General features: G+C 48.0%; 1 protein-coding gene across 5 annotated transcripts in view; it reads right to left on the bottom strand.

Annotated features, from left to right (window-relative positions):
• The window catches only part of PDE4DIP (phosphodiesterase 4D interacting protein), a 738,656-nt gene that overhangs the window by 293,903 nt on the left and 429,362 nt on the right, over positions 1 to 15,391 (bottom strand). For all 5 annotated transcript variants that reach the window (XM_073644096.1, XM_073644094.1, XM_073644092.1 and 2 more), the window contains one exon: positions 6,099 to 6,196. In XM_073644096.1, coding sequence (XP_073500197.1) covers positions 6,099 to 6,196 — 98 coding nt within the window. The remainder of the gene's footprint in view (positions 1 to 6,098; positions 6,197 to 15,391) is intronic.

The following is a 15,391-nucleotide window of genomic DNA, read 5'->3' as shown; positions in this document are numbered from 1 at the left end:
GGTGAGAGAAAGGCAAGAAAGACTCTTCAACCAACACGCCCCTGCTGGTCCCCTAGAACCTGGTGATCAGGTCCTGAAGCGAAAGAGAAGGCTACACAAGCTGGACAACCAGTGGGAAAGGGAACCCTACACAGTACTGCAGTCTGATCACGACAACCCGAAGGTGTGCGTGATCACTAAGGATGGAGGAGAGACCACTAGTACCGTCTCCAGAGACCACCTAAAAGGTGCCCCGAGCAACTACGGAGTGCAGAAGAGGATCAAAGTGACCTTGAACCCACAGAGGACAAGGAAGAAATGATCAGCACCGTTCTCGGAGAGTTCCCCCGGACCTGGACTCGGATAAACGATGCCATAGTGGTACCCGTCCTGCATTTCCTGCAACCGGCTCAGCAACCACCTACACCAGAAGAGGAAAGCGAAGAAGAACAAGCAGTTCCAGAGGCAGAAGAGCCTGAACCAGCAGCACAGGAGAGTCAACCCTCTGCTGATAGTGAGCCTGCCATGCCTGCGGTAAGCCAAAGGACCAGCAGACAGCTGCCTGCCCTGCCTGCACGCCCAGCTTGTAGCTGTACCCTTAATGATAGTGGGGAAAGCCAGGGTAGACCACCACCAGACAGTGGGTTAAGGAGGTCAACCCGGAGCACTAGGGGTCAAACACCAGCTCGCTGGAGGATATGAGTACAAGATTTAAATGTACAATGTATATATTTAATGTGTTATGTTTGTTACCTGATAACTGATAGTGTTTTCTCCAGTTTTTCTAGTTCAATGGACTGATAGGTCATGGACGCTGAATGACCAGAACTGCGGTGTAGATAGTTGCACTTGGTGCCCCTCTTGCGAAGACGGCCACAGAAGAAAAACCTGTCTGGCGTGGCCCCGTGTGGTCCAAAGTAGGTAGTTCCGCCTTGCAGCCACGCCCAGGGCCAACGTTTGGGGTTTGCTTTTGACAGGTCCCCACATCGCTCAAAGACTTTGCCTTGTTGGGTGAAATGGACACCCGGTCACGGAAGCGCCGTGGCCTTAAGGACAAATCGCACTTGTACATATGTTATGTTGTTGTTTATAACCTGTATTTGTGCTTCTTGTTTAGTCCCGGAGTACTAAATTTTACTAGGGGGGAATGTGTCACCCTGGCCTGGATGCCACAAATGTAAAATAAAGCTGCGTCTGAGAGCAAGGGGGAGGTTCTCTAGTCAGGGACAATTAGCATGCAGCACCTCCTGTCCCAGGCCAGTAGGGGGAGCAGGCTGCCCCTATAAAAGCTGGAACTGGGAGCAGGGTTAGAGAGTTCTGTACGACCAGTCTCTGGATTGAGAGGTGTCCCAGAGAAGGGAGAGCCAGTTCAGCTGTAGCTGAGGAGATCGTGTGGCAGCAGAGGAGCCCCACGAGCCAGGGACGGAAGGCGAGGGGAGCCTGTCCTGGCAGATAGAGAAACTAATCTACCAGACTTTGGTGTCTGAGGCTGTGAGGATTCCAAGTCCTACAGCAAATAACCAGTCCACAGGGGATTGTATGTTCCTTGGCCTAAGAAGCCCGGAGGTTCCGCCACAGCAGAAGGGACCAGCAAAGCCGTACCAGGCCGGGAGTAGAAAGGGACCCAAGTTGCAAGCCATACGGGCGAGAAGACACGGCGATCTCAGGACCGTGGGCTATTACACCACGAGGAGGGAAATAGCCAGAAAGAGCGCAGAGAGCTCGGTAGGCCTACACCCTCACCCTGACCAGGGCCAGCTTCCCACTTGTTCTCAGACATCCAGGTCCCCTCCTAGCCGGGACTGTTTTTGGGTCGTCTCACCTGTTCTAATAAAGACCCTGAACTGTTTAAGAGGCCTCCGTTTCCTGACTATTGCGGTTGGAATCATCCCCTCCATCATCCATCTATAAACTGCCCTGGGGCCATACTCCTCCCGTGGGGAGTTGTACTATTCAGTGCTGCACATTTACATCTGCCCCAGCGGTCTGCACTGCAGCGGCGGTTAGCACTGACCGCAATCCACGGGTGGCGTAGTCGGACATTGCTAAACATATAGAAGACTGCCACTGGTCTGACCACCCTGAGCCACGGACCGGGTTGCCACTACTACCCCCATCATTGCCCTGTTGCCCAGCTCCGAGTGCCCCACGGCCCAGGGGGCGAGTCACATGCTTAAACATCTGTTGCAGGCGCAGCAATGGCAGCATCAGCAGCAGCAAGCACAACACGAGCAGAAGTTACAGCAACAGCAGATGGCGCAACAGGAGAGCACCAAATTGCTGATGCAGCAGCTCCAGCTCCAGCAGCCGGCCCAACAGGACCATTGCCGACAACAGCAGCAGCAGATCGACATGCTCGCAGAGGCGATCCGTGGCTTGACAACAGCTCCAGTGATAAGGTCAGTGGACGACTTTGCTGTCCGAAAGACTGGAGAAAATAACTCCGGGTGATGATGCGGAAGCTTTTTTGATGATATTCAAGAGGGTCGCCGAGAGTCCACAGCCAGAGCAATGGGCAGAGGTGTTGGCGCCATACCTGACGGGGAACCCCAGAAAGCGTATTATGACTTGGCCTTACAGGACGCCAAGGAGTGTGCCAAATTAAAGGCTGAAATTTTGGCATGCTTGGGGGTAACATTGACTGTCAGGGCACAGCGCGTCCACCACTGGGCGTATCACTGCGAGAAACCACCGTGCTCCCAAATGTTTGACCTGTTGAACCTGGTACAAAAATGGTTACAGCCAGAATCGTCTACCCCAGCGCAGATCATAGAGCGAGTAGTAATGGATCATTTTGTGCACTCGTTACCGAGGTCGGTGCAGACTTGGGTTGCCCAGGGTGATCCCCGGAATGCTGATGAACTGTTAGGACTGGTTGAGAGGTACCAGGGGGTCGAGGGTTCCGTGGGAAAACAGCCCACTCCATTTTGGGTGTCCCAGTCGGGGGGCGGAGGCCCAAAAGGGGGTGGCGTGTCCAAGGTCCAAAGGGGCGGGGGAGATGGTGCCCTAGGTCCCATCGAGTGAGATTATTTGTTGGTGCTGTCATGGCCCAGGCCATGTAATTGCCCGCTGTCCTCTGAACAGATGGACTGTAGCCTGGGACGTCGCTGCTCCTACTATGCCTACCCCGCCTGCAGTGTGGACTATCAGCCCGGTGAGGGGCCACAGTCATGTCCGGTGAATGTTAATGGGGTACTGGTGGAAGGACTCTGGACTCAGGTAGCTTGGTGACTCTCATCAGGGCTATGCTCCCACATCAGTTGTTCCCCGGGAAAAATGTGGGTGTGCGGTGCATACACGGGGACGCAAAGGATTACCCTATTGCCAGAGTGACAATACACACTGACTGTGGAGCCGAGTCCCATGAGGTGGGGGTGGTTAGGGATCTGCTCCACCCGGTGATAATAGGGAGGGACTTCAGTCTGTTTTGGGACTTGTGGCGGAAAGCGGGGGTGCCAAGTGTCTCAACCTGGAGCCGGTCACACCATGATGCATCACCGCCGCATTCAGAGGCAGATGACTTTCCACTGTGTGTCCTTGTGTGGGACAAAGACGAGGTGGTGACCCCGGGAAGACGAGGTCCCAGAGTAGGGGGTGTCTTGGGGGAACTTTGGTATTGCAGAGATGCAGGATCTCACTTTGAAGTATCCATTTGACAATGTGTCTGTGATCAATGGGGTTGCTCAAAAGCCGGGGGCTGACACCAGGTTCCCATATTTTGCACTTAATGGGGAGCTTTTTTATAGGGTCACTAATCCAAAAGGGGAGTTAACAGAGCAGTTGATAGTACCGGGACCCTATAGGCGTAGAGTGTTAGGTCTGGCCCATTCTCACATCTTGGGTGGGCATCTAGGGATAGATAAGACTCGGGAGCGGGTCCTACAGAGGTTCTACTGGCCTGGATGTCACTGGGTGATTGTGAACTACTGCCGGTCATGTCCTACCTGTCAGCAGGGGTGGATTAAGAGTACAAGTGCCCCCGGCAGTTTAGAAGGCGCGGGCCCCTCCCACACACACACACACACACCTGATGTATCGCATTGTCACATGATCCCATGTAATAGATCATGTGATAGTTCACGTGAAATTAATTTGGCACAATATTAATATATTAATTATAATAATTTTTTTAGGCTGTGTGCCCACTATGCGTTTTTTAAGCGTTTCCGCAGCGGTAATTCCGCTGCAGAAACGCTTAAAAACCGCTTGGTAGAAGGTCTGCCATGTTCCCCAATGATAATCCGCATATGCTGTGCACATGCTGCGGAAATTTCCGCTGCAGATTATCATTGCGGAAAAATCCGCAGCACTACCAATTGTTTTGCGGAAGCACGGCGTTTTCGCCGCCATTGACTTACATTGGAACGCATAATATCCGCATCACTACATGTGCACATGCGGATATCATGCGGTTCAATGTGCGGATGGTACCCGGGTCTGGAGAAGAGGAGACTCTCCTCCAGACTGGGGTACCATAGTACCTGTAAAAAAAAGAATAAAATAAAAAATAAATATTATACTTACCTTCTGATGGCCCCCGGTTTCTTTATCTGATGCGTCCTGGCTTGCCCCGGCAGCTCGCGGTAGACTAAAGGACCTGGGGTGACATCATTTAGTCATGTGATGGGTCACGCGACTGCTGACGTCGGCAGGCCATCAGAAGGTAAGTATATATTTATTTTTTTTTTTTTACCATTCTTTTACGGTCATACTATATAAATCCATGCTGGTTGCATGGATTTATATAGTGTGACCAAGTTGTCAAGCACTTTCCAAGTGATGCTAAAATCGCTTGGAAAGCGCTTGACAACCCGCATGCGGAAATGCATGTGAAGAACGCTTCACTTCCGCTTGTCCCTGGCAGAAAAAACACATGTAAAATCCGCATGCGTTTTTTCTGCCATGGAGATGCAGAAATGCTCAAAAAAATCCGGAGCATTTCTGCATCGTGGGCACATAGCCTTACATTAATTGTATGACTTAATATTGAGCACACGTAGCCATCTATACACAGCAGGAGGCCGCACGTAGCCATCTATACACAGCGGGAGGCCGCACGGCGCCATCTATATACAGCAGGAGGCCGTACTCAGTCACGCACACACAAACATATACAGACATATACATACATGCATAAACACATTTGAAACACAAAATACATATAAACAGACATCACACAATGATATCTGCCTGCACACACACACACACACACTTACTCATTCACACATACACAAACTCACTCACTCTAACACATACATACTCTCTCACACACACTCTCTCTCACAAACACTCTCTCTCACACACTCTCACACACACACACACACACACACACACACACACACACACTCTCTCTCACACAGACACAGAGGCACACAGACACAGACACACACAGACACACACAGACTCACACAGACTCACACAGACTCACACAGACTCACACAGACTCACCATCCCCCGGCTCGGCTCCAGTCCTCCTGCTCCTTTCCAGTGCAGCACTGCAGGCCGGGCGCGCGCTGCGTGACGTCACAGTTAGGAGACACGGCCGCACACAGGGCCGTGTCTCCTAGCAGTGACGCGGCTGGGCCAGCACAGGGTAGCTAACAGCAGCAGTGCTGGCCCGGCCGGAGAAGAAGCAGCGTCCGTGTGCCGCTGCTGGGGGAGCAGTCCGGGGGCCCCCCCGCCACTGTCTGCCAGTATGTGCCGCAGCGTCGCACATATAATGAGGGCAATCTGGCCATAGACACCCCGGAGCCCCGGGCCCCCTGGAGGCCTGAGGCCCCGGGCGGTAGCCCGGATTGCCCTCATTATAATCCGCCTATGCACACAATTCACCTGTAAATTGGCATGGCCAGATAACATCTATACACTAAATGGAAATGATTGTAAAGTCATTCAAACACCTACAGTTTACCACAGTTACTGCACATAACTTAAAATTGTTCACCATGCTTTCTATAAAAAAAAAACAAAGAAACAAACATTTGTTTTAACATTTTTCCATTCAAATAAGATTGACATCAATATTCACTTCTTTTTCAGTGTATCCTTGAGAGTCCCAGGCAAGTGTTGTGTATCAGTTTTGACAACCAAAACAATGTAATCTAAACAATGATCTTTACCTTCTGAACATTTTCCTTCAATATTTCATCACTTCCATTATGACATTCCGAAAGTTGATTTGAATTCTTCTCAGCATTGTTGCTATTGTCACACAGACCTAAGAATGAATTGTTGAAGATTATCATGAAGGACAGGGAAATATAAGGGAGTAAAAAAATCAAACTACACACAAGGTTTGTCGAATCATGAAAATACAAAACAAATAGGTTGCACAATTGCAACAGCCATATTAGTAATTGCCAAGTAGGCTTTCAAGCAATGGTAAATAATGTACCAAATTATTGATTTACCACCAAACGAGCCACCTTACCTTAGTAACATACATTTAATATTCTGACTGTGAATGTTGATTCTTGAATGTTTATGACGTAATAGTGGGCTTAATTAAGGGGTAAAGGTAATCCATATGGGGACCACTAAAATTACACAGTCCATGCAATGCTCCCAGGAAAATAGCTTTTTAAGAGATGAAAAGGACCCTTTAAATGACTTAGGATAAAAGGTAAATCCAGAAACTCTATTTGCAGATAAGTATTTTGGGGTGTGCAGTGCAGGAAAACTGTTTTGGCTAGGCGAGAGGCCTCTAACAGGTGGCTAAAGGGTAAAGTTTCTCCTGGAGAGTGTCAATTAGGTGTAGGAAGACTTATAGACCATGCAATTGACCACTCTCATCAGTGAGAGGACAGGAACTCTAATGCTACCAATTAGAGGAAGTACTAATAAAAGTCAATACCAACCATTAAAATGGCCTTGCCACAAGAGACAATACTAGAAACTCCATTTTCAAACATGTTTGGGGTGTCTGTCACTCATCATGCAAAGGAAAAGAACAGGTACTACTGGGTCAACAGTCTCTGACAGGTTGGCTAAGGGTTAAAATTTCTCCTTTTGGAGAGTGCCAAGTTGGTGCACAGAGAGTTATAGACCAAGCAATGCTTCCCTGGGAATTAAAATATGCAAATAGCCTCTCTACAGAGGAAGAGGACCAGACCTCTAGTGCCACCTATTGTAGTAGCAATCATACAAGCCATAAGGACCTTTTAAAGGATAAAAATCCAAACCAGACTCTCCATTCGCAGGCACGGTGTTTCAGTACAAAGCAGGAGAACTGTTTTGACTGGGTGAGAGGCATCTGACATAGGTAGCACTCATTGCGGGCCCCCGCATGGTTCCCTTCCTCCCTCCATATGAGGATGCCGATATACTCACTGCCCTGGGTCCTTGTGCTCATCTGCCTACTTCTGCTGTGCACGCCACAGAGGCTTCCTAGTGCGCACTCAGTCTATTATAGTCATTTCCTTACCCAGTATCATCCCTGTAGTCTTGTGTAGTGTATTCGTGACCCTGTAGCCACTCTGGTGGTACCTGAACCGTTTCCCAAGACTTGTGCATTTGAATGAGAACCTGTATTCCACATTGTGCAGACTGACTATCAGTCTCTGAATCCTGCCTGTCAGTGACACAGCTTTCGTGTCCCCGTCCAGCGAACCCATCCCCTGGGGTCTGCAGCCGTGGGATCGGTGACTGCCTAGGAGTGGTACCTGGCAGCTACCTGAAGCTCCGGTCTGACTCCACTATCAGGAGCTCCAGTGAACACCAAGTAGCCTCTTAGTTAAGCCTCTCCTAGGAAAGGCCGGCCCCGTGAGCCCATGAACCACGTGCACCACCTGCAAGCGTGACAACATGAGGTCTAAGGGGGAATGTTTCTCTGTGTGGAGAGTGCCGAGCTGGCAGAAGAAAACTTTCTACCTACAATAGGTGCCACTAGAGTTCCTATCCTTTTCTTCTCTGATGAGGCTATTTACATATTTGAGTCCCCAGGGGAGCATTGCCTGGCCTAAGATTAAACACAACTGTGTTGTTCCCTTTAGACCACCTGTCAAAGGCCTCTCACACAGCCAAACCAGTTTTCCTGTGTTGCGCTAATGCAAATACCCTGAAACAGGTAATGTACAGTCATGGCCCAAAGTTTTGAGAATCACACCAAAATTATATTTTCACATGATCTGCTGGCCTCTGGTTTTTATTAGTGTTTGTCTGATGTTTATATCACATACAGAAATATAATTGCAATCATATTATGAGTACCAATAGGTTATATTGACAGTTAGAATGAGTTAATGCAGCAAGTCAATATTTGCAGTGTTGCCCCTTCTTCTTCAAGACCTCTGTAATTCTCCCTGGCATGCTCTCAATCAACTTTTGGACCAAATCCTGACTGATAGCAGTCCATTCTTGCATAATCAATGCTTGCATTTTGCCAGAATTTGTTGGTTTTTGTTTGTCCACCCGTCTCTTGATGATTGACCACAAGTTCTCAATGGGATTAAGATCTGGGGAGTTTCCAGGCCATGGACCCAAAATCTCTATGTTTTGTTCCATGAGCCATTTAGTTATCACCTTTGCTTTATGGCAAGGTGCTCCATCATGCTGGAAAAGGCATTGTTGGGCGTCAAACTGCTCTTGGACGGTTGGGAGAAGTTGCTCTTGGTGGACATTCTGGTACCATTCTTTATTCATGGCTGTGTTTTTAGGCAAGACTGTGAGTGAGCCGATTCCCTTGGCTGAGAAGCAACCCCACACATGAATGGTTTCAGGATGCTTTACAGTTGGCATGAGACAAGACTGGTGGTAGCGCTCACCTCTTCTTCTCCGAATAAGCTGTTTTCCAGATGTCCCAAACAATCGAAAAGGGGATTCATCAGAGAAAATGACTTTGCCCCAGTACTCAGCAGTCCACTCCCTGTACCTTTTACAGAATATCAGTCGGTCCCTGATGTTTTTTCTGGAGAGAAGTGGCTTCTTTGCTGCCCTCCTTGAAACCAGCCGTTGCTCAAAGAGTCTCCACCTCACAGTGCGTGCAGAAGCACTCACACCAGCCTGCTGCCATTCCTGAGCAAGCTCGGCACTGCTGGTAGTCCGATCCCACAGCTGAAACAGTTTTAAGATACGGTCCTGGCGCTTGCTGGTCTTTCTTGGGCACCCTGGAGCCTTTTTGACAACAATGGAAGCTCTCTCCTTGAAGTTCTTGATGATGCGATAGATTGTTGACTGAGGTGCAATCTTTGTAGCTGCGATACTCTTCCCTGTTAGGCCATTTTTGTGCAGTGCAATGATGGCTGCACGTGTTTCTTTAGAGATAACCATGGTTAACTGAAGAGAAACAATGATACCAAGAACCAGCCTCCTTTTAAAGTGTCCAGTGATGTCATTCTTACTTAATCATGACTGATTGATCGCCAGCCCTGTCCTCATCAACACCCACACCTGTGTTAATGGATCAATCACTAAAACGATGTTAGCTGCTCCTTTTAAGGCAGGACTGCAATGATGTTGAAATGTGTTTTGGGGGTTAAAGTTCATTTTCTGGGCAAATATTGACTTTGCAAGTACAGTAATTGCTGTTAAGCTGATCACTCTTTGACATTCAAGAGTATATGCAAATTGCCATTACAAAAAATGAAGCAGCAAACTTTGGAAAAATTACTATTTGTCTCATTCTCAATACTTTTGGCCATGACTGTAGAAGTGCCATTCAGGCGCAAAACGGCCATCGTCCACCATCCTCTCTCCCGGCACATCTCCCCTGCTTTTTTTAACTTACCGCTTCATGGATATCCATTTCTTTCTGAAATAAAGGACTTTTAACTGCACGGGATATGGTGAGTGCTGCCTTTCTGTTCTCTATGATACTGTATATCATCATATTTGCCGGTGCCCATGACATGAATATGTACCTTATCATGTGTTTGTATATACGTAACTCTGCATTAGCTTAATATGTCTCTCTATTGACCTGTTATTGTGTAGTTATTTGACTTGCTTTTCTCACGATTTTCATAGCGAATGTTTGAAAAAGGTTTCTTAAACTGAAACGTCACGATATTTGCATCCAAGGAGCACTACTGAATCTATCATTATATGAACTGCCTTCAATAAACTGTTTACTTGCATCTTTTGAGTGTGCACTGGATATTCTCTCTACTACTACTTGGGGTTCCACTTGCACCTCCCACCCAACAGAGGTGTGCACTCCGAATTTTATACTAGTATTACTGTTATCTACTGGCCATTGTTATCATATATTTGCTACATATCGGCAATTGTCATTTTCCAAAATGACTTCATCAATGTAACTCCTCTTATGCTTTTACCTCTCATCCTGATCCTGCTGTGTCAGTGCAATGTTGGCAGAAAGTTCTTCAGAGCTGGACACTATATTTCCTGTTACCTCTATCATTTGCTCCTTTATATTTACGTTACCTTTACCTTATCATTTCTCTAGGTACGATCAATAAACTACCTACAAGTTATGCCACTGCATCTCCCTCACTGGATTGTCTTCATGCAGTTCCTCAAGCTAGAGAAGATTAAAGAAGTTGTACAGTACTTTATAATACCCCCCCAATGTATCCCCCTGGGGAACCTAATGATTTTTGTAATTACCTTACGTTGCTGATGATGCCTGTGAGCGGCCCTATCGGTGGGCACTCACAGGCATCACGTGACCCCGCGCTGACATCACATGTGAGGCGTGACTCAGCGCTGGGGACCCCGGGGTGGCTGCTGGGTTAGAGGCGGGGTTACCCCCCCGCGTCACACCCAGCATCCACCGCGCGCTTTCCCAATGTATGGGGAGAGGCAGAGCGTGCGGTGGATGCCGGGTGTGACGCGGGGGGTAACCACGCCCACAGCCTGGCATCCACCTGGAACACGGAAGACAAAGACCCCCGGCTGCTGCCAGCACTTGTCGTGACATCAGCGGATGTCAGAGCCGGCTGCAGCCGGGGGTCACGTGATGCCTGTGAGCGGCCAGTGATAGCGCCATTCACAGGCATTATCTGCAACATAAGGTAATTACAAAAATCCTTAGGGGCCCCAGGGGGGATACATTGGGGGGGGGGGTAATATAAAGTACTGGACAAAACCCCTTTAATTACTTGTTATCCTATTTTCCTTTGTTTATACAGAGATTCATGCTAACATCCTTCTGACACATTTTCCACCCTTGCAAGATAATGAAGAATGCTAGTATCTTCATTCCTTTGGAATATATCACCAGTGACGTACCGCCAATGGCGGCAGACCACGCGACTGCTATGGGGCGCCGTGAGCTGGGGGGGCCCATAGCAGTCTAGGGGCGGACATACCGCTGCTGGTGCAGCTGCGCCGGGGGGGGCCGCCGATGCAGCGTCTCCCTGCTCGTGGCGGGCAGGGAGCGATCCCTGCAGCTCTGCTGCTGACAGGACAGAATGGCAGCGGAGCTGCAGAGATCCGTCCTCTGCTCCCTGCCCGCCGCTTCCTCCCTCACACAGGCACGCGCTGCTTGATGACGTCATCATGCAGCGCGGGCCTGTGTGAGGGAGGAAATTGCAGACAACAAGGATGCTGCGGCCTGTGGGCGAACGGGCAGAGAGGTAAGTGTTTTTTTTTTATTTTTACTGAAACGCTGGGGAGAGCAATAATGGGGCTGATGGTGCTGGAGAGAGCAATAATGGGGCTGATGGAGCTGGAGAGAGCAATAATGGGGCTGATGAGAGCAATCGTGGGGCTGATGGGGCTGGGGAGAGCAATGGTGGGGCTGATGGGGCTGGGGAGAGCGTTGATGGGTCTGGGGAAAGTAATGGTGGGGCTGATGGGGCTGGGGAGAGCATTGATGGGTCTGGGGAAAGCAATGGTGGGGCTGGGAAGAGCAGTGATGCTGCAGCTTGCGGGGGAACGGGCAGAGAGGTGTTTCTTTTTTATTTTTGCTGAAATGCTGGGGAGAGCAATAATGGGGCTGATTGGGCTGGAGAGAGCAATAGTGGAGCTGATGGGGCTGGGGAGAGCAATGGTGGGGCTGATGGGGCTGGGGAGAGCGCTGGTGGGGCTGATGGGGCTGGGGAGAGCGCTGATGGGTCTGGGGAGAGCAATGGTGAGGGTGGGAAGAGCAGTGATGGGGCGGAGAGAGCAATGATGGGGATTAATAGACCAATGACGGGGATGGGGAGAGCAATGACGGGTTGCTGGGAGAGAGCAATGATGGAGGTGCTGGGAGAGTAATGAAGGGGGTTGCTGGGAGAGAACAATGATGGGGGTGCTTGGAGAGGGCAATGACGGGGGTGCAGGGAGAGAGCAATGACGGGGGTGCAGGGAGAGAGCAATGATGGGGGTGCTGGGAGAGAGCAATGATGGGGGTGCTGGGAGAGAGCAATGATAGTGGTGCTGGGACAGAGCAATGATGGGGGTGCTCGGAGAGGGCAATGACGGGGGTGCTAGGAGACAACAATGATGGGGTGCAGGGAGAGAGCAATGACGGGGGTGCAGGGAGAGAGCAATGACGGGGGTGCTGGGAGAGAGGAATGACAGGGGTGCTGTGAGAGAGCAATTACGAGGGTGCTTTGAGAGCAATGACAGGGGTGCTGGAACAGAGCAATGTTGGGTGTGCTGGTAGAGAGCAATGATGGGAGGTGCTGGGACATAGCAATGACGGGGGTGTTGAGAGAGAGCAATGATGGAGGTCCTGGGACAGAGCAATTATGGGGGTGCTTGTATATTTTCCGTGTGCACATAGCCTTACAGTTAATTGGGGAGAGTCACAGAGACTGAATAATTTATATTATTGGCAGGTGGAGATTATAGTTAATGGGGGGCACAGAGCTGCTTATCACTTTATATTTTGATTACTAAGTGGCTAATAGTATATTAATGGGGGGTTACAGATCTGTATTCAGGAGCGCAGTGCGGGGGAGACACATGTATATCTACAATATATGTGACCTTGTTATTATCTAGGCTGGAGATCATCATGACAAGACGAATCGTGACTGGGAGATGTCGACATGAAGGTCTGACCAGATGGAGAAGCAGCAAAAACTGACTCTGATCAGACGAGACGTCAGCTTACCGCCTGGTGCCTGGATGTAAATATTATTCTGTATCTGCGCTGTATGATTTGGAGTGATAATGTTACATGTAAAATCCCTTAGGCTGCATTCTCACATTTGTGTGAAATGTCAGATTTTTTTATCGGATAGTCTACGAACTTGTAGAGTTTTATAGATCCATTCACACATCCATGAAAATCACGGATCTGAGAATGAGATCTGTGAGGGTCAGAGAATGTCCTGTTCTGATCCGATTTTGAGGATTAGAATAAGACATGCTCAATGAGTCTGTAAAACAGGGAAGCACAGTGACACTGCACACAGATGCAGGAATGTAGCCGTATTATGTATAGCACAGTCCCTTAGTAAATAGTGTACTCACTTATTATGTATAGCATACGCTCTTAGTATACAGTGTACTCGCTTATTATGTATAGTGCCGTCCTTAGTTATATAGTTTCATCTTTTATTATGTATAACACCCTCCCTTATTACCTACCATCCTCTCTAGCTCTAGGGCTCACAATTGGGGGATCATACTGTGTTGGGGTCAGCAACTTTGCCCTGGGAGTTGAGGTGAGATACAGTAGGGTCATTATACTGTGCATGTGGAGGAATTCACCATGGGGGTATCATACTGTGTTTGGGGGACACTTTTGTTGGTATCACACTTTATGGGACAATGAAAGAGGGGCCTAGGACGTCAGCAGGAGGAAAATTACTATGTAAAGGCTGGAAGGTTGTGTGATCTGCTCTTCTGTGACCCTGACAATTATTTACATTTTTTTTGGGGGGGGGGCCCAATTTGAACTTCTGCTATGGGGCCCCATGAATCCTATGTACGCCCCCGTATATCACCCAAGAAAGACTAAACAGATCAGGATGGTGTGTTATTCAAGAGCCAAGCATCACAGTGCAGCTCTGAAGAAAGTTCTCCTCACTGATACCAACTTGACAAATAACCTAGCAGGAGTGCTTATGAGATTCAAGAAAGAGCTAGTTACTTTTACAGTTAACATCAAATAAGAGTTCCCTTGTTTTATTGTTTAACAAGACCACAGAAATTATCTAAGCTTTCTATGGCACCAAGACAATGATACCAACAAGAAAATATTTAAATGATGCATGAAGATCTTCTCAAAAGGCAGAAAGGTATACTTTCTAAAGTTCATTTGAGATTGCATAAAATTGCCTCCAACAGTGCTGTCCTCATGAAGGCCTTTTACCCTAATGACCTAATGATCATGAGGCAGAATTGAGATTGAATGTAGGATAAGACAATCTATTGGTACAGAGAAGTCTGATCTTGAGGTGGAATTTGTTGACAACTCCTTCAACACTCAGATATGTTGTGTAGATAAATCATTTACTCAGCATGGAGTTCTGTCAGTGGTGATCAATCTATATGATCCACTATGATTTGTAGCACCTTTGACTATGCAAGGCAAGCTTATGTTGAGACAGTTCTCTGAAAGTGTATTAAGGACTGGGATGCACCAGTGCCCACAGATAAAAAAAAGTTAAAGTAGTAGTCCTGGAGGAATCTCTATGGGCTTTGGATGGGATCCATATACCACGCTGCTACACTCCGCCATCCCTAGTAGCATGTCAAAGGAAGGAGATCCATATATTCTCAGATGCCTCTACCGAAGCTATTACAGCTGTCACCTACAGCGGGTGGAAAATGTATTGAATATGTCACCAATTTTCTAAGTATATTTCTAAAAGTGCTATTGACATGAAATTCTCACCCGATGTGGGTAACCAATCCACACAGTCAAAGAAATCAAACCAGTCAGGCGTGGAAACGCAATCTGGAATAAAAACCGCTTATTTATATTATTGGATCAAGAATCTTCATTTCGGTTAGTTCAGCCCAAGCTGTATAAACATTGTCATTATTCCTGTTAGATTATGAATGTCGCATGAATTAAATATAGATTGAGCACATATTATTGTAAGTGGATATGCTGTAGGAGCACTATCAGCATTCCACAGTAATGGATCATAATAGTGCTCTTCCTGCTATACCACTCGCTAAACTGTAGGTATAGTGGAGCGAGCCCTAAAGCACTGGTAACTGCTGTCAGCGGTCCACATGGGGTAAGAGACACCATGCCTGGTACGTTGCAGTCACTATAGAATAGCAGGGTAAGTATGCTATCTATTCCTCAATTAAGCTTGCCCTACCTTAACTGGAAGTAGTAGCAGTGACATGAAATAGCTATCCCTTGATTAAACTCTACTTGTCCTTCATGTCGGAACACTGGTCTCTCACACGCATTTCACAGGCTTTTTCTAAGGGCGGGATCAGATGCTTCTGAAGTCTATTTAAAGGTATTTCCATGATTGAAAGTGGTGTTAGCCAACACAAGGCATGCCATTGAGAATAGTGTAGTAACTGTTAGTCAGCTTCAAGCATATAA

The sequence above is a fragment of the Phyllobates terribilis genome, unplaced genomic scaffold (genome assembly GCF_046119375.1).
Source record: "Phyllobates terribilis strain yellow unplaced genomic scaffold, ASM4611937v1 Scaffold_8__6_contigs__length_399053987, whole genome shotgun sequence".
In the NCBI taxonomy this organism is placed as follows: Eukaryota; Metazoa; Chordata; class Amphibia; order Anura; family Dendrobatidae; genus Phyllobates; species Phyllobates terribilis.
Note: the sequence above shows the minus strand (reverse complement) of the source record. Positions and strands in the feature narration are given on the sequence as shown.